Below are 25,799 nucleotides of genomic sequence, written 5' to 3' on the forward strand. Positions count from 1 at the left end.
GGAAGCCCTCCCTCCTCAAACCTGAAAGACAATTACTCTCCCTCACTTCAAAGCCCTATTGAAGACACATCTCCTCCAAGAGACCTTCCCTGACTAAGCCCCCCTTTCCTCTTCTCCCACTCCCTCTGTGTCACCCTGACTTGTTTACATTTTTATCCCCCCCCCCGTCCCGGACCAGCCCTATAGCACTTATGTACATATCCACATGCCACTATCTGCCAGGCACTGTACTAAGCATTGGGACGGATGCAAGCAAATTGGGGTGGACATAGTCCCTGTCCCATGTTAGGCTCACAATCTCAACTGAGGCCTTGAGAAATGAAGTGACTTGCCCAAGGTCACAAAGCAGAAAAGCGGCATAGCCGGGAATTGAACCAATGATCTTCTGACCCCAGGCCCATGCTCTATCCATTATGCCACACTGCTTCTCATATGTAGGTGTCAGCTTAGAATAAAATTAACTGGGGCATCAGCCATTGGGTGGCCTGAGAGTGCTATACTGCTTTGCTGAATTGCTCAGCAAACTAATTTTTATGTGATTTCTTACTCTCAAGCAGCAGCTAATCTTTCTGAGGTTGGCATTAAGGTTGTCATGGGGAGTTTGCAACAACAGTGCTTCATCTCTGCTGCACATTCATCAGTACTTGGGAAGGACTCTGTAATAGGAAGAGAAGAGGAGACTGGGCTCTAGAAGATAATGGATGGGAGAAGAGGTGGGTGAATGAAAACTGAGCTCAAAGAGGCTGAAGGGTATTAAATGATTCTGCATTTAAGGGTTTCAAGGGTTGAAGCCCTGGACCAACAGGCTAGGAATGGGGAGCAGAGGGGAGTTAAAAGCCAGAAATCGCATAATCCCATGCCATTAAAATTCATTCATTCACTCAATTGTATTTATTGAGCACTTACTGTGTGCACAGCACTGTACTAAGCCCTTGGAAGAGTACAATGCAACAATCCAGACACATTCCCTGCCCACAATGATCTTATAGTCTATAGGCGGGGAGACGGACATCAATTCAATTAAATAAATCACAGATATGTACGTAAACGCTGTGAGGCTGGGAGGGGAAGAAGATCAAAGGGAGCAAGTCAGGGTGACACAGAAGAAAGGCGAGCTTAGTCCGGGAAGGACTTTTGGAGGAACTGAAGAAATTACAAGGGGGCATTCACTGCCTGGAGCAGTCTGTCCACTTTGTGGCCAATGTGAATGTGAACACAATCTTTGATGATGTACCTGGTTGGCCCTGTTTATGAACAAGAACAGTGCACCTGAGCAGTGAGGAACACCAGGACTGTGTGTGCTTCCTAACTAAAAATTATTAAGTTGATGTCTTTATGGCTGTCAATAATCTCCCTTGTCTTATTTAGACCTTTTTATTCCTCCTTGTTATTCTTCTGCTAAATGCACTAGCCTTTCCCCTAAGGACTTGAGCCCCCTATGGGTTAGGAACTTTGTCTTAATGTGATGTTTTTGTATTTTGTTCTGCATTTCACAGAGCCTTGCATATGGGAATGTTTCTATCAACTGTTATATTGTACTTTCCCAAGTGCTTAGTATACTATGTTTAGTATAGTATAGTAATGCTATATACTATATATATGGAAAGCTTAGTATATGAAGCACTTGGGAAAGTACAATATAACCGTTGGTAGAAACATTCCCATATGCAAGGCTCTGTGAATAAATATGCAAGGCTCTGCTGAATAAATATGATTGATTGATACGTGCTTGTAAATATGAGTAGCAATAATATCAATCAATTCCTGGTATTTATGAAGCACTTACTGTGTACAGAGCCCTATACTATGTGATTAGAGCAGTACAACAGAGTTTTGCCCTGTGTTTCACAGTGCTGTGCATATATGATGATTATGGTATTTGTTAAGCACTTACTATGTGCCAGGAACTGCACTGGGGTGGATACAAGCAAATGGGTTTGGACCCAGTCCCTGCCCCATTTGGGGCTCAAAGTCTCAATCCCCATTTTACAGATGACGTAACTGAGGCACAGGGAAGTGAAGTGGCTTGCCCAAGGTCATACAACAGACAAGTGGCAGAACCAGGATTAAAATCCATGACCATGCTCCAGCCACTGTGCCATGCTGCTAAAATTGTTTAATAAATGTGACTATCAATCAAATCAATCAATCAATCAATCAATCAATGGCATTTATTGAGTGCATACTGCACTCAGAGCTCTGTATTAAATGCTTGGGAAAATACAATACAGCAGAGCTGGTAGATGTTCTCCCTTCTGAGAAGGAGAATATGGTGTAATATAATACTAATAATATTCAGGATAAAAGAGTGCATTCAGAAGCCAGGTGTGTGGGATGATAAACAGAGGTGGGTGCGAACAGTGTCTGCCTTGCTGCAAAGATTCCTGAGACTAAATTTCTGGTGTCAGAAGGCCGTCATTGACACAATTTTGTCTGATGCCAGCAATACCATTTAATCTAATTTGGAAACCCAAGGACCTAGCTCTCAGAGCAAGCCAACTCAGGTAACTGCTCAGAAGTCCAGACACATACAGCCAGCAACTGAAGGTGGATGGAATTGTTTGGGGAAGGATATTATCCTCATAGTGCAAATATCAGAATGGAACATGGACACGTTTATTTTACATCTGGTGCACTACAAGATCTCCAGTGAAGTTTGAAATCAGTGCATGTAGACTGAAAAGCATGATCCGCTGGAAAAAAGGCTAAATGTTTCCACAGACACAATTATGCTTACCTAATCCATTGGCATTCCTTTGAAAGTGCCCATAAGCAGTGGTTATAAAATAAACGCTGATATTTCCAAAAGCTCACTGACAAGACCAAAGACTTTATTAAAAAAACAAAGCATTCATAAAGATTGGAGCTCATTGTGGACAGGAATGTGTCTGTTTGTGGTTATATTGTACTCTCCCAAGAGCTTAATACAGTGCTTTGCACACAGTAAGCACTGAATAAATACAGTTGAATTGGAGAACACTTTCTAGCAAGGAAGAAAACTGGTTAAAGGATAGAGAACTGGCTAGGAACAAATACCTGCTTTAGGGAATAGAGAAGTATAAATAATGGGATTCCCACAGATATCAATCCTAAAACTGCAGTCAACATTTTTGAAATGATCTGAAAGAGAGAGTTTGCAGTGAAACTCCAAGTTTGCAGATGATTCTAATAAAGTCTTTTGAGTGTTAGAATGATATCATAACAAATATGAACCTGAAAGATCTCAGAATACTGAATGCATGATCAGAAAACATGGCAGATCAGCTGAATCTTAAAAACAAATAGAAAAATCAATCAATGGTATTTATTGAGTGCTTACTATGCGCAGATCACTGTACTAAGTGCTTGGGAGAGTATACTATAACAGAGTTGGTAGACATTAGACATGTTCCCTTGCCGACAAGGAAAAACAATCCAAACTACGATTAAATGATTTTGGCCTACAAGTCACAGTTTAAGTAAGAGATGTTGGAATCAAGTGCTTAGTACAGTGTTCTGCACACAGTTAATGCTCAATAAATACCACTGATTGATTGATTAATTGATTGTTATCAAGGTCACCTGTTCTCACAAATCACTGATCTAACAGGTGGCAGCGAAGAAAAAACAAACTACAAAATGCAACATTATCAGGAAGGAAAACAAATCAAATGGTGTTAGTTATCATTTTATACACCCAATGGTTCAACACCTGAAATATTGCATGCAGTTGTGAAGGACTTAATAGAACTAGAGAAGGTTCAGAGATGGTCTCTCCCAAGCACTTAGTACAGTGCTCTGCACATAGTAAGCGCTCTGTAAATAACATTGATTGACTGATAAGATTAAGCAGCATTCACTCAAGGACAGATGGAAAAGATTCTGATGCTCTAGACTGAAAAGCTAAAGCTCAGAAACAGTGTAGACAAATCCACAAAATCTTGGTAAATGTTGGGAACGTGAAACAAAAAAAATATTGACCACCACATCCCACAGCAATAGGATGAGGGGGAAGTAACAATCATGCTTAAAAGAAGTAGTTTCCAGACAAGCAAATGGGTGACAAAGTTACAGATGTAAATATTGAGCCCCCCGTGGGACAACCTGATCACCTTGTAACCTCCCCAGTGCTTAGAATAGAGCTTTGCACATAGTAAGTGCTTAATAAATGCCATTATTATTATTATTATTAGATGTAGGGGTTAGGTGGGGCATACTTGGTCATGAGGATGAAGGTCAAGGAAGGCAAGCATCACACTCTTATACCAAGCATCCTATAGTCCCGCAGTCACAGATGGGATCCTGAGATGGATGGACCACTGGTCTGACCTGATGTGGCATTTATTTTCTTATTTACTATCACTGAGACAGAACTGAAATTAGCATAAAAACATTATTGGAATACATTAATCATACCATTCAGTGTGGAGGAATCAACCAATCAATCAATCGTATTTATTGAGCACTTACTGTGTGCAGAGCACTGTACTAAGCGCTTGGGAAGTACAAGTTGGCAACATATAGAGACAGTCCCTACCCAACCGTGGACTCACAGTCTAAAAGGGGGAGACAGAGAACAAAACCAAACACACTAACAAAATAAAATAATTAGAATAGATATGTACAAGTAAAGTAAATTAAAAAAGATATTTGTGAGAAAAAAGTTGTGACAACCTGCATTTATGTAATATTTTTATTTTTCCAAAGACCTTTCTCAAAAACATATTTACCCTCACAATATCCCTTAGTGGTAGGAAAAGTAGATCAATCAACCAATCATCATGTTTATTGAGTGCTTAACTTGCTGTGCACTGTACTAGGTGGGTTGGAGATTATAATACAACAGGGTTAATAGAGATGTTCCCTGCTTACAGTGAGCTTGTAGACTAGAGGGGAAGCAGTGTGGCTTAGTGGAAAGAGCCCGGGCTTGGGAGTCAGCTGTCATGGGTTCTAATCCCGGCTCCACCGCTTGTCAGCTGTGTGACTTTGGGCAAGTCACTTAACTTCTCTGTGCCTTGGTTACCTCATCTGTAAAATGGGGATGAAGACTGTGAGCCCCATGCGGAACAACCTGATCACCTTGTATCCTCCCCAGTGCTTAGAACAGTGCTTTGCACATAGTAAGCGCTTAGCAAATGCCATCATTATTATTATTAGAGGGGGAGATAGGAATTAATAAAAATAAATAAATTACGGATATGTACATAAGTGCTGTGAGGCTGAGGGAGAGGTGAATAAAGGGTACAAAACCATGTGCATGGGTGATACAGAAACGAATGGGAGTGGGATTAACAAAGGCCTGAAAGCCAGAAAATATGGTTTCTAATTACGGCTCCATCGCTTTCCTGTTGTGTGACCTTGGGCAAATCATTTGCTTCTCTGTAAAATGGCCACTAAATATCTCCTACTTAGACTGAATGTGAGCCACTGTGAGAAAATGACTGAATCTGACTTGTTTATTATGCATCTACCCCAGAGGTTAGTACAGTGTTCAAACATTTTAAGAGGTTAAGAAATAACCATTATTATTATTATGAATAATAATAATTTGTATGCATGTAAAACATATCCAATTTTTGAAATGAGTATGTATGTGTTAGGTATAACTCTGTTCCTAGTAATATAATTATTCTTCATACTAAAGATCAGTCAACAGTATTTGTTCAGTGCTTACTGTTTGCAAACCGTGTATCGGTGATAATATTTTGCTCCTTCATGACTTATTTAAAGCTTAAATAAATATTTAAATTTTTACACCATAGTCAATTCTCAATAATTCAGCAGCTAATTGTACATTTGAATGACCGGTCTGACCTTTACCTTCTCCCACTCCCTCTGGCTAATTTGACACTTGGCCATTTTCCCACTTCCCAGACCTTCAATCAGAGAGCAGGATAGGGAAATAAAACAGAATAAGGCTCAAATGTCTCAATTTCGTTCTTTTTTTAAAGGTTCTGCTCTGGCAAAAGATTGACTGGGGAAGGAGGTTGAAATGAAAGCAGTGATTATCTGCTCTCCTTGACCCTCCACTCCCAACTCTCCATATTATTCTTAGAGCGCTTAATGATTTGGCTGTATTCGAGGTCACGCTTATTCTGTTTTTGAACTTCCAAGTTCCCATAGGTTAAATAGGACTCTCACTTTTCAGGCTGGAGGTTTAAATGGAATGGCGTAGTGGATAGAGCACGGGCTTAGGTTCAGAAGGTCATGAGTTCTAATCCCAGCTCCACCACTTGTCTGCTGTGTGCCCTTGGGCAGGTCACTTCGCTTCTCTTCAAGGCCCTGCTGAGAGCTCACCTCCTCCAGGAGGCCTTCCCAGACTGAGCCCCTTCCTTCCTCTCCCCCTCGTCCCCCTCTCCATCCCCCCCCATCTTACCTCCTTCCCTTCCCCACAGCACCTGTATATATGTATATATGGTTGTACATATCTATTACTCTATTTATTTATTTATTTATTTTACTTGTACATTTCTATCCTATTTATTTTATTTTGTTGGTATGTTTGGTTCTGTTCTCTGTCTCCCCCTTTTAGACTGTGAGCCCACTGTTGGGTAGGGACTGTCTCTATGTGTTGCCAATTTGTACTTCCCAAGCACTTAGTACAGTGCTCTGCACATAGTAAGCGCTCAATAAATACGATTGATTGATTGATTGATTCTCTGGGCCTCTGTTACCTCATCTGGAAAATGGGGTTTGAGACTGTGAGTCGCTCATGGGACAGGGGCTGTGTCCAACTCAATTTGCTTGTATCCTCCCCAGTGCTTAGTACAGTGTCTGGCATATAGTAAGCATTTAACAAATACCACCATTTATTTATTTATTCATTTTATTTAACCATAAATAAATCCTTTTCTTTTCTATTGCTCCTGCTAAGGCTATAAGATATAGTTATCCGAGTGACAACTGGGTGTGTCAACCGGCCTTTGGCCAACATCCACTTTGCACAATAGCCAACCAAAGGAAGCGTTCATATCCTTAGCTAAGCATTCCCAGCCTCTGGAAGACAGACGACTTGAGAGCTGGACATATATTTAAAGGCCCTGCTTCTTCCTGCACCTGTCTAATTACATTTCCCCAGGTCTCTGGCCTCACAGCCCTCCAGACTCCCGGGTGTTCTTCGTGTTTCAAACAGCTCCTAAGAAGCAGGATGCCCTAGTGGATACAGCAAGTGCATAGGAAGCGTTTAATAAATGCCATTAAAAAAAAAATAAAATGAAAAGGGCCCTGGAGTCACGAAGATGTGGGTCTCAATCCCTACTCTGCCACTTCTCCTCTATGGGACCTTGGGCATGCCACTTAACTTCTCTGGGCCTCAGTTACCTCATCTGTAAAGTGAGGATTAAAGACTGTGAGCCACATGTGAGACATGGACTGTGTCCATCAGACTGTGAGCCCACTGTTGGGTAGGGACTGTCTCTATATGTTGCCGATTTGTACTTCCCAAGCGCTTAGCACAGTGCTCTGCACATAGTAAGCGCTCAATAAATACGATTGATGATGATGATGATGATGATTATCTTGTATCTACCTCAGCATTAAGTACAGTCCCAACTTCACGACATCGATAAAAACCTGCCCTATCCTCTCCATCCAAACTGCTACCACGTAATAATAATGATGGCATTTGTTAAGCGCTAACTATGTGCAAAGCACTGTTCTAAGCGCTGGGGAGGATACAAGGTCAACAGGTTGCCCCACATAGGGCTCACAGGCTAAATCCCCATTTTACAGATGAGGAACTGAGGCCCAGATTTGCCCAAAGTCACACAGTTGACAAGTGGCAGAGCTGGGAAATACCATCACTCATCCTATCCCGGCTGGATTACTGCATCAGCCCCCTTCTTGCCCGTCCAGCCTCCTGACTCTGCCCACTCCAGTCCATACTTTACTCTGCTGCCCAGATCATTTTTCTAAAAAAAAAAAAAAGTTTAGGACACGCATCCCCTCCCTTCCTCAAAAAACTCCAGTGGTTGACCATCCACCTCTGCATCAAACAAAAACTCCGCACCACTGGCCTCAAAGCACTCAATCACCTCGCTCCCTCCGACCTCATCTCGCTACTCTCCTACTACAACCCAGACCTCACACTTCACTCCTCTAATGCTAACCTCACTAAGCCTCCGTCTTGTCTATTTCACCGCTGATGCCTCACCCTTGTCCTGCCTCTGCCTGGAACCCCCTCCCCACTCACGTGGCTTAGTGGAAAGAGCACGTGCTTGGGAGTCACAGGTCGTGGGTTCTAATCCCGGTTCTGCCACTTATCAGCTGTGTGACTTTGAGCAAGTCACTTAACTTTTCTGTGCATCGGTTACCCCAACTTTAAAATGGGGATTAAGTCTGTGAGACCCACATGGGACCTTGTATCTACCCCAGTGCTTAGAACAGTGCTTGGCATATAGTGAACACTTAACAAATACCATCATCATTATCATCATCATCACATCTGACATACAATTACTCTCCCCTCCTTTAAAACCTTATTGAGGGCACAGTTGTTCCAAGAGGCCTTCCCAGACTAAGCTCCCCTTTCTTCTTCTCCATATTCCCTTCTGCGTCACCGTGACTTGCTCCTTTTATTCATCCCCCTTCCCAGCTCCAGAGCTCTTATGGACATAGAGCTTAAGCCAACTTCATTCTCATAGCTACTATTGTAATAGCCGAGTGTGGTAGACTTTAGATGTAGGGGAGAAGGTTTAAACTCCTGGACATTTTTCCTTAAGAATTTCCTTAAGAATTTTTCCTTAAGAATTCCTTAAGAATTACTACAGATTATGTGATCTTGGTGCTCTCAAGGGTACTTAAACTCTGGTCTGTTTCTAGTCTGACTGATCTTCTAGACTGTGAGCCCGTTGTTGAGTAGGGACCGTCTCTATATGTTGCCAACTTGTACTTCCCAAGCGCTTAGTACAGTGCGCTGCACACAGTAAGCACTCAATAAATACAATTGAATGAATGAATGAATATCTGTCTATTTATTTATATTAATGTCTGTCTCCCCTGCTCTAGACTCTAAGCTCACTGTGAGTAGGGAATGGGTCTGCTTATTGTTGTATTCTGAGGAGCAGCGTGGCTCAGTGGAAAGAGCATGGGCTTTGGAGTCGGAGGTCATGGGTTCAAATCCTGGCTCCGCCAATTGTCAGCTGTGTGACTTTGGGCAAGCCACTTAACTTCTCTGGGCCTCAGTTACCTCATCTGTAAAATGGGGATTAAGACTGTGAGCCCCCCGTGGGACAACCTGATGACCTTGTAACCTCCCCAGCACTTAGAACAGTGCTGTGTACACAGCAAGTGCTTAATAAATGCCATTATTATTATTATTATTATTATTATCGTTGTATTCTCCCAATTGCTTGGTACAGTGTTCTGCACACAGTAAGTGCTCAATAAATGCAATTAAATGAATCAATGACTATAGTGCCTGGCATTTAGTAAGAACTTATCAAATCTCCCCCAAAATAAAAACCCATTTGCTGACTTTTTCTCCACAGGCTGGTGGCCCTGCTGAGCCTTTAGCATCAGTAACCACCTTAAGCCTCGAAGACTTCCAGCATCACCGACTGCGCTCCAGACGACTCTACCAGATGTCTGCATGACTCTTGCCAGGCCTGCCATGTTCCCCACTGCAGTTCCCAGAACCCTCTGTGATTCGCTTGTATCTACCCCAGTGCTAAGTACAGTGCTTGCCATTTAGTAAGTGCTTAACAAATGCAACATAAAAACAAAACCTTTGCACTTGTGTTCTCACAACAACCTCTAGCACTTCCAAACGGATTAATTTACAGACCCTACTGTATAATAATAATGATGGCATTTGTTAAGCGCTTACTATGTGCAAAGCACTGTGCTGAGCACTGGGGAGAGACAAGGTGATCAGGTTGTCCCACACGGGGCTCACAGTCTTAATCCCCATTTTACAGATGAGGTAACCAAGGCACAGAGAAGTTAAGTGACTTGCCCAAAGTCACACAGCTGACAAGCGGTGGAGCCGGGATTAGAACCCATGACAGCTGACTCCCAAGCCCGGGCTTTTTCCACTGAGCCACGCTGCTTCCCCTCTAGTCTACAAGCTCATTGTAAGCAGGGAACATCTCTATTAATCCTGTTGTATTATAATCTCCAACCCACCTAGTACAGTGCACAGCCCATTAAGCACTCAATAAACATGATGATTGGTTGATTGATCTACTTTTCCTACCTCTAAGGGATATTGTGAGGATAAATATGTTTTTGAGATTTCCTCTACTGCACTGTCCTGCTGCTTCCCTGCAATTCTGCACCTTCTCTCATTACCAAAGCAACTGCTTTCCGCCACCTTGGCAGGAGAGAAAAAGCAGCCACAGCCTGGCAACGCTGCTGCTTAGCGAAGCAGCGTGGCTCAGTGGAAAAGAGTACGGGCTTTTGAGTCAGAGGTCATGGGTTCAAATCCCGACTCTGCCAACTGTCAGCTGTGTGACTTTGGGCAAGTCACTTAACTTCTCTGGGCCTTAGTTCCCTCATCTGCAAAATGGGGATGAAGACTATGAGCCCTCTGTGGGACAACCTGACCACCTTGTAACCTCCCCAGTGCTTGGAGCAGTGCTTTGCACATAGTAAGCACTTAATAAATGCCATCATTATTATTATTATTAAAACCTGGGGAAGATCAGATCTCTGCTGCTGCAGCTGCTTGCTTACTGGGGCTGTAGTGGTGAGTAGGGACTCTGAATCTTGAGGAGCCTGAAATCGACTCCTCTAGATAACAGTGACCTTCTAGAGAAGCACTGTGACTCAGTGGAAAGAGCCCGGGCTTTGGAGTATGAGGTCACGGATTCAAATCCCACCTCTGCCAATTGTCAGCTGTGTGACTTTGGGCAAGTCACTTCACTTCTCTATGCCTCAGTTACCTCATCTGTAAAATGGGGATTGACTGTGAGCTCCTGAGGGACAACCTGATCACCGTGTAACCTCCCCAGAGCTTGGAACAGTGTTTTGCACATAGTAAGCGCTTAATAAATGCCATTATTATTATTATTATTATTATTATTATACCCTGCATTTTTGTCTTTATATTGTCTTAGTGCTTTTTTTCACCCCTCCTTAGGTATATGTCACCAGTTATCTCTTGCCCTTTTCACTTGTAATTGTGAAGCCCCCTGAGGGGACAGAAACCATGTCTAATTCTCAGCTGTGTATTATTTCCCATTGCTTAGTACGTGCTCTGAACACAATAAGCCTTAACAAATAATATTACTACTACCTCTTCTACTACTACTGGAGCCACTAATGGGGAAGCAGCATGGCGTCATGGATAGAGCACCGTCCTGAGAGTCAGAAGGTCAAGGGTTCTAATCTCAGCTCTGCCACTTGTCTGCTGTGTGACCGCGGGCAAGTCACTTCAATTCTCTGGGCCTCAGTTACCTCATCTGGAAAATGGGGATTGAGACTGTGAGTCCGATGTGGGACAGGGACCATGTCTAACCCAATTTGCTTGAATCCACCCCTGAGTTTAGTACAGTGGGTAGCACACAGTAAGCACTTAACAGATACCACAATTATAATTATTAGTAGTAGTTGTAGTAGTAGCAGCATGTGTGAGGAGCAGTAGTAGCAATAGAAGCAGCATGGTGGAGTGGATAGAGCACGGGCCTGGGAGCAAGAAGGACATGGGTTCTAATCCTGGCTCTGCCATTTGTCTGCTGTGTGACTTTGGGAAAGTCACTTCACTTCTCTGTGCCTCAGTTATCTGTAAAATGGAGACTGAGACTGTGAGCCCATATGGGCAGGAACTGTGCCCAACTCAGTTTGCTTGTACCTGCCCCAGTGCTTAGTACAGTGCCTGTCACATAGAAAGTGCTTAACGAATACCACTGTCATTTTATTATTGATGATGATTGCATTTATTAAGCGCTTGCTCTGTGCAAAGCACTCTTCTAAGTGCTGGGGAGGTTACAAGGTGATCAGATTGTCCCATGGGGGGCTCACAGTCTTAATCCCCATTTTATAGATGAGGTAACTGAGGCCCAGGGAAGTGAAGTGACTTGCCCAAAGTCACACAGCTGACAATTGGCAGAACTGGGATTTGAACCCATGACCTCTGACTCCAAAGCCCGGGCTCTTTCCACTGAGCCATGCTGCTTCTCTTACCACCAATGACTTTGTAGTTTATCCTAGCTCTGTCCCCACACTCCCCAGCGAATCCTCTAACCCTTCAGTCCTCTCTGCTCTCCAAGTACTGGGCCCCAAAATTCCAATCAATCAATCGTATTTATTGAGCGCTTACTATGTGCAGAGCACATAGTCATTAGTCCCTGCTGCTTGCTCACCCAGACTCCAGGCCCTCACTCCACATGGCTCGAATAACCTGGGGCCGGGGAGCGGAAGGAGCTGGAAGTGATGGGCAGAGCTGGGTTGCAGAAGTCACAGCGGTCGGGGGGCTAACAGAATTGGGGGAATTCGGGATCTGGAGATCCCAGAATCACCATCTCCCCACTCCTGGAAGGCTGAGGAATAGACTCTACTAGACCTTGCTCTTTCCCCAAATATCTCTGACCCAAATAGTTTTAAGCGTTAGGGATTCCCAACCTCATTCTCTCCCCTACATTGTTGAATTTCCCCCACTCTGTCCATTCTCCCACAGGCTCCCATTCCCCTACTCAAACCCTGACAATTACCAACTCTGCTTCGAACTCCAATCAGCCACCTGTAATTCTACTTCTTTCCCTGGATCTTAGAGAGCCTCCATTCCCCATTCTTATCCAAATCTCCCCTTCTAGACTGTCTCCCCCTCAAGACTGTAAGCTCGTTGTGGGCAGGGAATGTCTCTTTTTATTGTTATTTTGTACTCTCCCAAGCATTTCATACAGTGCTCTGCACACGGTGATACGTGCCCAATAAAAATGATTGAATGAATGAAATCCCATCCATGCGAGAAGAGGTAAGATCTTATTTGTGACTTTAATACATTAAATTAGAGCGAACTGCCTCCTTGTCAGTTCAGCATTTTGTTCTTTGTTGGCTCTTACACATTTATTTAATTTTTCTATTATGTTCACGCATATTGTAAAGGTTTAATGAGCAATTTAACTAGGCCTCAAATAACATTATGGAGATTCTTAATTAATTTTCGCTCTGACCCCTTTGCATAATAGTCCTGCTGATGGTGGCATGCCCTCTGCCTTACTCTACACAAAAATGCCATGCGGGTGAGGAAGCTCAGGATTAATCATTTGAATTTTGAGGAGGCTGCAGTGGCATATGGCGACATTATTGGATCCTAAGCAGCTCTAATTAGGAACACATTTTTCACCACAAAATGGAGAAGCGGCAAGGCCTAATGGATAACCACAGGTCTAGAAGTCAGTGGACTTGGGTTCTAATCCTGGCTCTGCCACTTGTCTCCTGTGTGACCATGGGCAAGTCACTTAACTTCTCTATGCCTCCATTATCTCTTCTGTAAAATAGGGATTAAAGTTTTCTCCTTAAACTGCTACTACTACAGGTTTTGCCTCAGAGACCTCTACTATATCAAGTTTTTTTTGAAATCAAGCTTCACGACGTGTTAGATAGGGACTGGGTCCAACCTGATTTACTTGAATCTACCCCAGTGCTTAGAACAGCCGTAGTAAATGCTAACAAAAACTGTTAAAAAAAGGGATTAAGGATGTTCTAAAAAATATGCTCTCTCACACTAAACAGGCTCATCAGATGACTGCATCTAGAGAGCTTTAAGCTACTGGTTCTGCAGTCAAAATAAAACAAAGACAAAGGATATCACCAATAATTCCTGAAACTTTCTGACCAATCCAACATCTCAGTGATATTTCTCAGGAGGAGGAAGACCTGTCCAGAAGAAGGTATAGCAAGGACTTTTCTCTGTGAGCTGTACTGCATCAGGCTGTCAGCCTCACTAATTGTCATGATGCCAACTTAGTCTCGTGCTACTTAACAAGTAACTAGTGCCATCTTCCAGTGGGGAAGGCCCTACTGAGAGCTCACCTACTCCAGGAGGCCTTCCCAAACTGAGCCCCTTCCTTCCTCTCCCCCTCGTCCCCCTCTCCATCCCCCCATCTTACCTCCTTCTCTTCCCCACAGCACCTGTATATATGTATATATGTTTGTACATATTTGTTACTCTATTTATTTATTTTACTTGCACATATCTATTCTATTTATTTTATTTTGTTAGTATGTTTGGTTTTGTTCTCTGTCTCCCCCTTTTAGACTGTGAGCCCACTGTTGGGAAGGGACTGTCTCTATATGTTGCCAACTTGTACTTCCCAAACGCTTAGTACAGTGCTCTGCACACAGTAAACACTCAATAAATACGATTGATGATGATGATGATGAAGACTGTAGTAATCATCATTAAATAGGACCTAGATGTTCCATGGTGCAATAATCATTAAGTTTTGATTCACTGGTTTTCTATGTTACTGCACCACAGGATTGTCTGGGTGATGCAGGTAATGTTTAGGTCTCCTTATCAAGTCGCACCACAATTGAGATGAGAGGTGAAATCTTAAATAGGGCTGCTCAGATTCTCAGGGTGTCACTGAATGCCACCGCTGCCTGTCTGAAAGCAGGGTCGTCGAATGGAAATAGCACAGGCCACGGAGCCAGGGGACGTGGGAGTCAGTGGGCCTGGATTCTAAACAGGCTTGGCCACTTTACTGCTGTGTGACCCTAGGTAAGTCACCTAGACAAGCAATACAGCCTAGTGGATATAGTGTGGGCTTGGGGGTCTGGGTTTTAAAGCCAGCTCTGCCTTTTATCTGCTGTTTGACCTTGGGCGAATCACCTAGCTTCTCTCTGCCTCATATCCCTCATCTGTAAAATGGGGATTGAGACTGTGAGCCCACTGTTGGGTAGGGACTGTCTCTATATGTTGCCAATTTGTACTTCCCAAGCGCTTAGTACAGTGCTCTGCACATAGTAAGTGCTCAATAAATACGATTGATGATGATGATGATGACTGGGAGCCCTATGTGGGACAGCGACTGTGTCCAACCTTACTATCATGTATCCACCCAAGAGCTTAGTACAGTGCCTGACCCATAGTACAGTGCTCTGCACACAGTAAGTGCTCAATAAATATGATTGAATGAATAGTTAGTGCTTCGCAAATACAGTTATCATTGTAGTGTGGTTCAATGGAAAGAGCACGGACATTGGAGTCAGAGGTCATGGGTTCAAATCCCGGCTCTGCCACTTGTCAGTTGTGTGACTTTGGGTAAGTCATTTAACTTCTCTGGGCCTCAGTTACCTCATCTGTAAAATGGGGATTAAGACTGTGAGCCCCCTTGGGACAACCTGATCACCTTGTCACCTCCCCAGTGCTTAGGACAGTGCCTTGCACATAGTAAGCGCTTAATAAATGCTATTATTATTATTATTATTATCATTATCATTATCATCAATCGTATTTATTGAGCGCTTACGACGTGCAGAGCACTGTACTAAGCGCTTGGGAAGTACAAATTGGCAACATATAGAGACAGTCCCTACCCAACAGTGGGCTCACAGTCTTTCCTTATCTAATTGTTCTACCTGTGAGCCTCATGTAGGACAAAATGTGTGGCCAAGCTGATTGCCTTGTTTCTACCCCAGTGCTTAATATAATGTTAGACTCATATTAAGCACTTATCAAATACCACAACTATTATTTTTATTATTATTATTGCAACCAACCAATAACCAATATCCCAGAATGCCTACTGCTTGGACTTAGTTCAAGGTAGGAAAGTGGATGTACACATTAGCAGGGAGGGCAGAACAAACATGCAGTGAAGCATGATTTCAAAAAATATGAGATCTCTGAGGAAAAAAACTGTGGAAGGCAAATCAGCGTGGTGTGTTCATTCATTCATTCATTCATTCAATCGTATTTATTGAGCGCTTACTGTGTGCAGAGCACTGTACTAAGCGCTTGGGAAGTACAAGTTGGCAACATATAGAGACGGTCCCTACCCAACAGTGGGCTCACAGTCTAGGAGGGGGAGACAGAGAACAAAACCAAACATATTAACAAAATAAAATAAATAGAATAAATATGTACAAGTAAAATAAATAAATAAATAGAGTAATAAATACGTACAAACATATAAACATATATACAGGTGCTGTGGGGAAGGGAAGGAGGTAAAGCGGGGGGCGGGGGGGGGGCGTGTGAGAATTAGAAAGGAACAGCTCTCTTTGAGCAGAGACCTTGAACATAGGATGTGAAGAGAGAAATGGGAGGCCTCCAGTTTCAATCTCTATAATCATAAATGTAGCAAATGGCACAAAAACAAAACTAGTGTACATTGTATGGAAAGGATTATCAGTCTTGTTTAGTTCTTTTCAGCAACATTGAAGCAGAGTGGCTCAGTGGAAAGAGCACAGGCTTGGGAGTCATAGGTCATGGGTTCTAATCCCACTCCACCACATAATAATAATAATAATAATAATAATAATAATAATAATAATAATAATAATGGCATTTATTACGTGCTTACTATGTGCAAAGCACTGTTCTAAACGCTGGGGAGGTTACAAGGTGATCAGGTTGTCCCATTGGAGGCTCACAGTCTTCATCCCCATTTTACAGATGAGGGAACTGAGGACCAGAGAAGTTAAGTGACTTGCCCAAAGTCACACAGCTGACAATGTGTGGAGCGGGGATTTAAACCCATGACCTCTGACTCCAAAGCCCGTGCTCTTTTCCACTGAGCCACGCTGCTTCTCTACACAGACCACATGTCTGCTGTGTGACCTTGGGCAAGTCACTTAATTTCTCTGAGCCTCAGTTACCTCATCTGAAAAATGGGCATTAAGAGAATGAGCCCCACGTGGGACAACCTGATCACCTTGTATCCCCCCAGTGCTTAGAACAGTGCTTTGCACATAGTAAGCACTTAAAAAATTCCATTATTGTTATTATTATTATCATTATTATCATTATTATTATTATTATTATTATTATTATTATCTGATGGAATGGATAGGATCTCAACTGCAGTAAAATCCCACTCTCTCTCTTTCTCTGTCTCTCTTTCTCTCTCCACCCTTCCCACCCCCCTCCACCCCCCACTCAAACCAGTTTCTTCCACTTGCCTCCTAAAGTGTACATTGGGCACCTTTGGAAATTGAACCTAGATCAACTCTTGGAGGAATCTCTGGTGCACATAATGATTAATTGGCTGAAAAGCATTGCCCTAATGGCCTGAAAGATGTAAAAAAAACATGAAAACTGTGTGTTGTTCTAGACTGTAAGGTTGTCTCTAGACTGTAAGCTCGCTGTGGTTAGGGAACATGTCTAACTGTTGTTTCTTACTCTCCCAAGCGCTTAGTACAGTGGCAATTTTCAATAAATCTCATTGATTGTAGTCTCCCAAGTGTTTAGATCAGTGCTTCACACTCAGTAGGAGTTCAACAAGCAAACACTGATTGATTGATTGTTTGACTGAAGGAAAATTCACAAGTAGGGGTTTTCTTGGGCTATTACAACTGAGGAATGTTTACTGCTGGGCTGTTACTCACAGATACCTGGTGCATGAGATAACTGTGAAAGCAAACAAGGCTAAAACAGAGGGGAGCCACTCATCAATCAATCGTATTTATTGAGCACCTACTGTGTGCAGAGCACTGTACTAAGCGCTTGGGAAGTACAAGTTGGCAACATATAGAGACAGTCCCTACCCAACAGTGGGCTCACAGTCTAGAAGGGGGAGACAGAGAACAAAACCAAACATACTGACAAAATAAAATAAATAGAATAGATAGGTACAAGTAAAATAAATAAATCAATCAATAAATAAATTTATAACCACTCATAACCAAATGATGGACATCCTGGCTAAGCAAAGTCTCCAGAGCCTCCAACTCTCTTGCTCCTAGAGAGCATTATATCCTTTAGTAACCTTTATTACCCTATTGGTTGTGGACAATTGGTAAACAGGGTGGGGAGTGGGGAGAAGTCCCTTTTAATCAATCAATCATATTCAATTAATCAATCGTGTTTATTGAGCACTTACTGCATACAGAGTGTTGTATTAAGCACTTGAGAGAGTGCAATATAATAATAATAATGATGGCATTTATTAACCACTTACTATGTTCAAAGCACTGGGGAGGATAAAAGATTATCAGGTTGTTCCACGTGGGGCTCACAGTCTTAATCTCTTATACAGATTATAAAGTTTTATGGAGAAGCAGCGTGGCTCAGTGGAAAGAACACAGGCTTTGGAGTCAGGGGTCAAGGGTTCGAATCCTGGCTCTGCCAATTGTCAGCTGTGTGACTTTGGGCAAGTCACTTAACTTCTCTGTAACTGTTACCTCTTCTGTAATATAGGGATTAAGAATGTGAGCCCTACGTGGGACAAGCTGATGACCTTGTAACCTCCCCAGCGCTTAGAACAGTACTTTGCACATACTAAGCGCTTAACAAATGCTCTTATTATTACTATTATTAATCCCCATTTTACAAATGAAGTAACTGAGGCACAGAGAAGTCAAGTGATTTGCCCAAGGTCGCACGGCTGACAAGTGGTGGAGCCGGGATTAGAACCCATGACTTCTGACTCCTAAACCCGGGCTCTTTCATTCATTCATTCATTCATTCAATCGTATTTATTGAGCGCTTACTGTGTGCAGAGCGCTGTACTAAGCACTTGGGAAGTACAAATTGGCAACATATAGAGACAGTCCCTACCCGACAGCGGGCTCACAGTCCAGAAGCGGGAGACAGACAACAAAACAAGACATAGTAACAAAATAAAATAAATAGAATATGTACAAATAAAATAGAGTAATAAATACGTACAAACATATATACATATATGTATATACATATATACATATATGTATATATGTACATATGAACAATGTACAAATAGAATAAATATGTACAAATAAAATAGAGTAATAAATGCGTACATATATACATATATGTATATATGTATCTTTACACTGATATATGTATCTTTCCACTGAGCCACGCTGCTTCTCTATATAATAGTGATGGTAGCTACATTTCCTGCACACAATGAACTTACAATCTAAAGCGGGATTTAATAAATAAATAAATAAATCACAGGTCTGTACGTAAGTGTTTCGGGGATGACGGAGGGGTGAATAAAAGGCGCAAATCCAAGTGCAAGGGTGACATAGACAGGAGTGTAGTAGTGTAGTAGTAAACCACAGGCACTGGAAATAGCAAAATCTGCCTCAAAGACTGCATTTCCAGAAGGCATTTTTGCATGCTTCCTGCCTATCCAGGTATTCTGGAGTTGGGAGTTTCAAAAGCAGGTCTCTCTTGCTCCTCTCATCATCTTATGCTTGGGGGAATATTTGCTGAAAGGCCTTCTGCGCATTACTGGAAAACGACCTCTCCACATACGTGAGTATTCCTTTTGATCTCTTCAACCAATGTGTAGTTTTTGTGGGAGAAACACATCCAAGTCAACAGGGTTCTTGGAAGTTTGTCTTAGTTTCCTCTTTTTTCTGTAAATTTCTAACCTTTGAAATCACTGCTAGATCGTAAGCTTCTTGAGGCCAGGGATTGTGTTTACAAACTCTAATGTACTGTATTCTCCTAAGCTCAGTCCAGTGCTCTGCACACAGTAGAGGGGCAGCAGGGCCTAGTGGAAAAAGCCCAGGGCTGGGAGTCAGAGGCCCTGGGTTCTAATCACGGCTCTGCCACTTGTCTGCTTCATGACCTCGGGCAAGTCACTTAATTTGTCTGTGCCTTGGTTTCCTCATCTATAAAATGGGCATTCAATACCTGTTATCCCTCCAACGAGACCCATGTGGGACCCAATTATCTTTTATCAAACCCTGTGCTTAGTTCAGTGCACATAGTAAGCACTTAACCTATTCCCCAATTTTTCACATTAGTAATCACTCACTAAACACAATTGATCGATTGACATGGACTAGGATTCTAGATGCTTCCCAAGAGCTGTTCACAGTACCTATCCAAGATTTCCTAACACTTTGGATCTGCCTTGGAGAAGGGGGATTCTTGATTTTCACCTGAAATGTTATTACAAATGTATCCTTTTCTACATTTTGATATTGAGAGAAGCAGCGAGGCTCAGTGGAAAGATCATGGGCTTTGGAGTCAGAGGTCATGGGTTCAAATCCCTACTCTGACAGTTGTCAGTTGCGTGACTTCGGGCAAGTCACTGAACTTCTCTGTGCCTCAGTTCCCTCATCTGTAAAATGGGGATTAAGACTGTGAGCCCCACGTGGGAAAACCCGATCACACCTCTGGCCAGGAGGCCTTCCCAGACTGAGCCCCTTCTTTCCTGTCCCCCTCGTCCCCCTCTCCATCCCCCCATCTTACCTCCTTCCCTTCCCCACAGCACCTGTATATATGTATATATGGTTGTACATATTTATTACTCTATTTATTTATTTATTTATTTATTTTACTTGTACATTTCTAGCCTACTTATTTTATTTTGTTGGTATGTTTGGTTCTGTTCTCTGTCTCCCCCTTTTAGACTGTGAGCCCACTGTTGGGCAGGGACTGTCTCTATGTGATGCCAATTTGTACTTCTCAAGCGCTTAGTACAGTGCTCTGCACATAGTAAGCGCTCAATAAATATGATTGATTGATTGATTGATTGTATCCCCCGTGCTTTGCACATAGTAAGCGCTTAACAAATACCATCATCATTATTATTATTATTATCCTCCAACACCAACCTCAAGAAGATTACACATGCATATAGATTTTAACATCTTACCTTTACAAACTTTGCAACAGCTGTGAGACAGGGAAATCTGAAGGGATTCCGGACAGCTCAAGGTTGGACATCCTGATCGCATCACACCCATTTTTTGGTCCTGTTGAATATTGGGTTTTAATCATTATTATTGTCATTATTGTTCATATTAACCTACTTACTCGAGAATTCTAGGTTCATGACTACTTGGCCATCATAAAAAGTAAAGTGGCATCCCAAGCCGAAGGAAGTACACACACGCTAAACCAATGGCAGACTAAACTCCAAAATGACAAGGCTCCGAAATGGAGACAGAGGCACCTTAAGTCCATTGGAATCAATCAATCAATGTAATTTATTGTGTTACTGTGTGCAAAGCACTGTACTAAGAGTTTCCGAGAGTACAATTAAACAGAGCAGGTAGACTTGCTTCCTATCTACAAGGTGCTTAGGGTGTAGAGACTCTAATTTAATTAATCTTTCACAAATATCAAAGACTTGGCAGATAATTACCTTTCTTCCTGAATTTGAAATGGTCAGATAAGATTCTGGGGGTATTTGGTTGGTGGGGTTCTGTAGGATTAGGGAGAGAGGCTGCTCATTTACTCTTGGTTTATGGCAAGCGTGGCTCAGTGGAAAGAGTTCCGCCTTGGAAGTCGGAGGCTGTGGGTTCTAATCCTGATTCCGCCACTTATCAGCTGTGTGACTTTGGGCAAGTCGCTTCACTTCTCTGTGCCTCAGTTACCTCATCTGGAAAATGGGGATTAAGACTGTGAGCCCCATGTGGGACAACCTGATCACCTTGTATCTCCCCCAGTGCTTAGAACAGTGCTTTGCACATAGTAAGCACTTAATAAATGTTATCATTATTATATGTGCTTTTAATGGCAAAACTGAAAAAATTATGTGCAGGAGATCCTTATGAGCAGGAATCACGTCAAGCAACTGTGTTATACTTTACTTTCCCAAGTGCTTAGTACAGTGTTCTGCATACAGTAAGGCCTCAATAAATACCACTGATAAATTAAAACATGAGCAACAAAGGAAAAAGTACTGAATTATTTGATTGATCCACAAGAGAAACACAAAACCCAATTTAACACAATACAACATTATCCAACACAATAGCGAATAACAATACTAGAACTAGTATAGAAGTAAGAATTAGCCACCTACACATTCACTCTCAAGTCCCTCTGGAACCAGGAACATTAACTAGAGGATTCTTAGAGATATGTGGATGAAAATTATTCCCAAAGCACCCGAGTTTCCATTTTATTCTGTTTTTCTGGCACAGGTTCTCTACAAAAGTCTTTCCTACTGGCCCTGCTTTTGCAGGGATACTAAACATTTCATTATCTGACCTGAAACACTTAAGTAAATTACTTTGTCTTAGCTGTTTTAGCGGTGTTGTTTGCTGAGGAAGAAGGGCAAAGAAGGAAATGAATGGGAGAGGAATTCTAGGCTTTACTCTGATAATACTACCAAGGCTGGTGATCTCATTTTAAGCACCAAGTTAGAGTTTTTTTCTCTCTCCTCTCACTGAACTCACATGGAGGGTATAATTGCACTGTCCTAGCACTACACCAGTGTTTTGTAGAGGTGACATGAGAGTCCTGAGGGGCAGGAGACGAAAGGAGAAGCACAGAGTAAAGATGGCAAAAGAGGTGGATTGCAAGGGATTCCTTGAATGGATAGAAGCAGGACCTAAAGCATTAATAATAATAATAATAATGGCATTTGTTAAGCCCTTACTATGTGCAGAGCACTGTTCTAAGAGCTGGGGGGGATTCAAGGTGATCAAGTTGTCCCACGTGGGGCTCACAGTCTTAATCCCCATTTTACAGATGAGGTAACTGAGGCTCAGAGAAGTTAATTGACTTGCTCAAGGTCACACAGCAGACGTGGCAGAGCCGGGATTCGAACCCATGACCTCTGACTCCAAAGCCCGTGCTCTTTCCACTGAGCAACGCTGCTTCTCAAGCATTTAGCACTGACTAAAACATTAGTCAGTGAATCAGTTGGCAGGGATTTAGTAAGTGTCCCAGAGGAAACTGAATGTAGAGGTGGAGGACTCTAACATAATAACCTCAGTCAGTGATTCCTTCCAAAACTGTACCCCCAAACATCTGTGATAAAATGATAGCCTCTCCCTGGACCCATGAATCAATAAATTCCATAGTCATATCCTCTTCCAATCTAGAAGAGCAACTACACAAGCCTAAAGTTTCTTGAAATAAAATCTTACAAGATTGCTTTTATTCCGGATGATTTATTCAGATGCTTTAGATTTATTAAGATGTATTAATTTTATTAAGATTTTTCATCAACCTGATTGTAATCTCCAGGGTGTCTATCAACTTTATTGTGCTCTCCCAAGCATTTAGTCCTGTGCTCAGTACACAGTAAGCATTCAATAAATATCATTGATTGATTGATCTTTTCTGAGATCACTTTTTTCTGTTTATTAACATTTTATTCCACACCTATTCAGTTATTCAGTTACCTCATCTGTAAAATGGGGATGAAGACTGTGAGCCCCCCATGGGACAATCTGATCACCTTCTAACCTCCCCAGTGCTTAGAACAGTGCTTTGCACATGGTAAGCACTTAACAAATACCATCATTATTATTGTTATTTTTACCTATGTGCAATGTACTGTAGTGGGAAACACAAAAAATAAAACTAATTTTGTAGCAGTAGGGTGTTATCCTTGTAGAATGATTGCTCAGATTATCTCGTTATGTTTGGGGTTTGGGATGGAAGCACTTCTAACATGACATTTGTTAAGTGCTAACTATGCGTCAAGCACTGTTCAAAGTGCTGTGGTACTCCCTCAAAATGGTTCAAAGTGGGATTTTCCACAAATCATTTTTGCTTGACAGCGTGTCAGAGTCTTATCTTTGAAATTCGAATTGCTCCAAAACACTGAAAAGTAACAGGGCAATTTGAAGATAGAAACATAGTCAGGCGACACAAATTAATCAAGAACTGAGAATAACTGAAAGTTTGAGTCCAGATCAGATACAAGCACTTAACTCTCTCTTTCTTTCGGATATACTCACTCTTTACCTTTCTCTTCCTCTATATGTCACTCTCTATCCTTGCCTCTTCTTTCTTTTTTTCTCCCAGCCTATAAACATACTTACAGTCTGTCTGTATATGTATACATATTCAAAGAGAAGAAGCTAATATTCACAGTCCATAATTAAATCCTCTTCCAAAATGTGGTAATGGCTTTAAAGTCCAAGGTTTGACAATCTTCCAGTTGTGAAAACTTCAAGATGATCTTTTATTGAGCTATTGCTAGAGTAGCTGATCTTCTGGTTTTATGTGGAACCATCTGTTTTTCAGCTGCTCTGTTACTTTTCCAGATTAGATTCAGCACGAGACCTTGATATCGATTTAATCTTCCCAACAGCAACCTTCCTACTGCTACAACTTCTGCTGCAGAGCTCTGAGTTCAAATGTGACATCTGGGAGGATGAACACAATGGTTCCGGACAATTGGGAGGGGTCAGGGAACTCTGGAAAGATGCTGGAAACTCAAGCAGAATTGAGAGAACTTCCATAAAAAGTTTCACCTCTGCATGACGTCTTAGTCTTAGTGCTTGTATCTGACATCCCATGTAATTTGAGTATGTTAGCGAAGAAATGTGGCTTAGTGGATAGAGCACGTGCCTGGGACTCAGAGGTACCTGGGTTCTAATCCTGGCTCTGACACTTCTCTGCTGTGTGACCTTGGACAAGTCACTTCACTTCTCTGTGCCTGAGTTCCCTCATCTGGAAAATGGGGATTAAGACAGTGAACCCTATGTGGGACAGGGGCTGTGTCCAACCTAATTATCTTGTTTTCTCCTCCAGTGCTTAGTACAGTGCAGGCACATAGTAAATTATTATTATTATTATTCATGAGTTAAGGTTTTCTGGTCATGATACTTTCATTCATTCATTTATTCAATTGTATTTATTGAGCGCTTACTGTGTGCAGAGCACTGTACTAAGCACTTGGGAAGTACAAGTTGGCAACATATAGAGACGGTCCCTACCCAACGGCGGGCTCAGTACCCAACTCCTTCTTTTCTTACTATCGTGAGTCACCTCATTCCTGAATAATAACAGGAATGACGATGATGTTCTGATATGGAGAAAAAACTGGCTGGAAGGAAAGGTAATGGTGACTCATTTACCTGTATATATGGATATATGTTTGTACATATTTATTACTCTATTTATTTATTTATTTATTTTACTTGTACATATCTATTCTATTTATTTTATTTTGTTAGTATGTTTGGTTTTGTTCTCTGTCTCCCCCTTTTAGACTGTGAGCCCACTGTTGGGTAGGGACTGTCTCTATATGTTGCCAATTTGTACTTCCCAAGGGCTTAGTACAGTGCTCTGCACACAGTAAGCACTCAATAAATACGATTGATTGATTGATTGATTGATTGATGAGCGGAAGACATGGGTTCTAATCCCATTCTTGCAACTAGCCTGTTGGGTGACCTGGGGCAAGTCACTTGAGCACGCTGAGTCTCAGTTTGCTTATCTCTATAATCTGGCATTTAGTAATTTGCTCTTCTCCCCCTTAACTATGAGCATCCTGTAGGAAAGGGACTCGGGCTGAATATTATACCTACTCCAGCACTTAGCCCAGGACTTAGCACATAGTAAATACATAACAAATGTCATTCATTCATTCATTCATTCAATCGTATTTATTGAGCACTTACTGTGTGCAGAGCACTGTGCTAAGCACTTGGGAAGTACAAGTTGGCAACATATAGAGACGGTCCCTACCCAACAGTGGGCTCACAGTCTAGAATTTTATTATTAGTAGTAGTAATAATAATAGTAGTAGTAATAGAGAAGCAGTATGGCTTAGTAGAAAGAGCACGGGCTTGGGAGTCTGAGGTCATGGATTCTAATCCTGGCTCCGCCACTTGTCAGCTGTGTGACTTTGGGTAAGTCACTTAACTTCTCTGTGCCTCAGTAAACCTCAACTGTAAAATGGGGATTAAGGCTGTGAGCCCCGTGTGGGACAACCTGATTACCTTATATCTACTCCAGCACTTAGAACAGTGCTTGGCACAGAGTAAGTGCTCAACAAATACCACAATTATTATCG

General features: G+C 42.1%; 1 protein-coding gene across 3 annotated transcripts in view; it reads right to left on the bottom strand.

Annotated features, from left to right (window-relative positions):
• The window catches only part of NELL2 (neural EGFL like 2), a 445,624-nt gene that overhangs the window by 227,685 nt on the left and 192,140 nt on the right, over positions 1–25,799 (bottom strand). For all 3 annotated transcript variants that reach the window (XM_038740515.1, XM_038740525.1, XM_038740506.1), the window contains exon 11: positions 20,688–20,787. In XM_038740515.1, coding sequence (XP_038596443.1) covers positions 20,688–20,787 — 100 coding nt within the window. The remainder of the gene's footprint in view (positions 1–20,687; positions 20,788–25,799) is intronic.

Source organism: Tachyglossus aculeatus, chromosome 2 (assembly GCF_015852505.1).
Source record: "Tachyglossus aculeatus isolate mTacAcu1 chromosome 2, mTacAcu1.pri, whole genome shotgun sequence".
Taxonomy (NCBI): domain Eukaryota; kingdom Metazoa; phylum Chordata; class Mammalia; order Monotremata; family Tachyglossidae; genus Tachyglossus; species Tachyglossus aculeatus.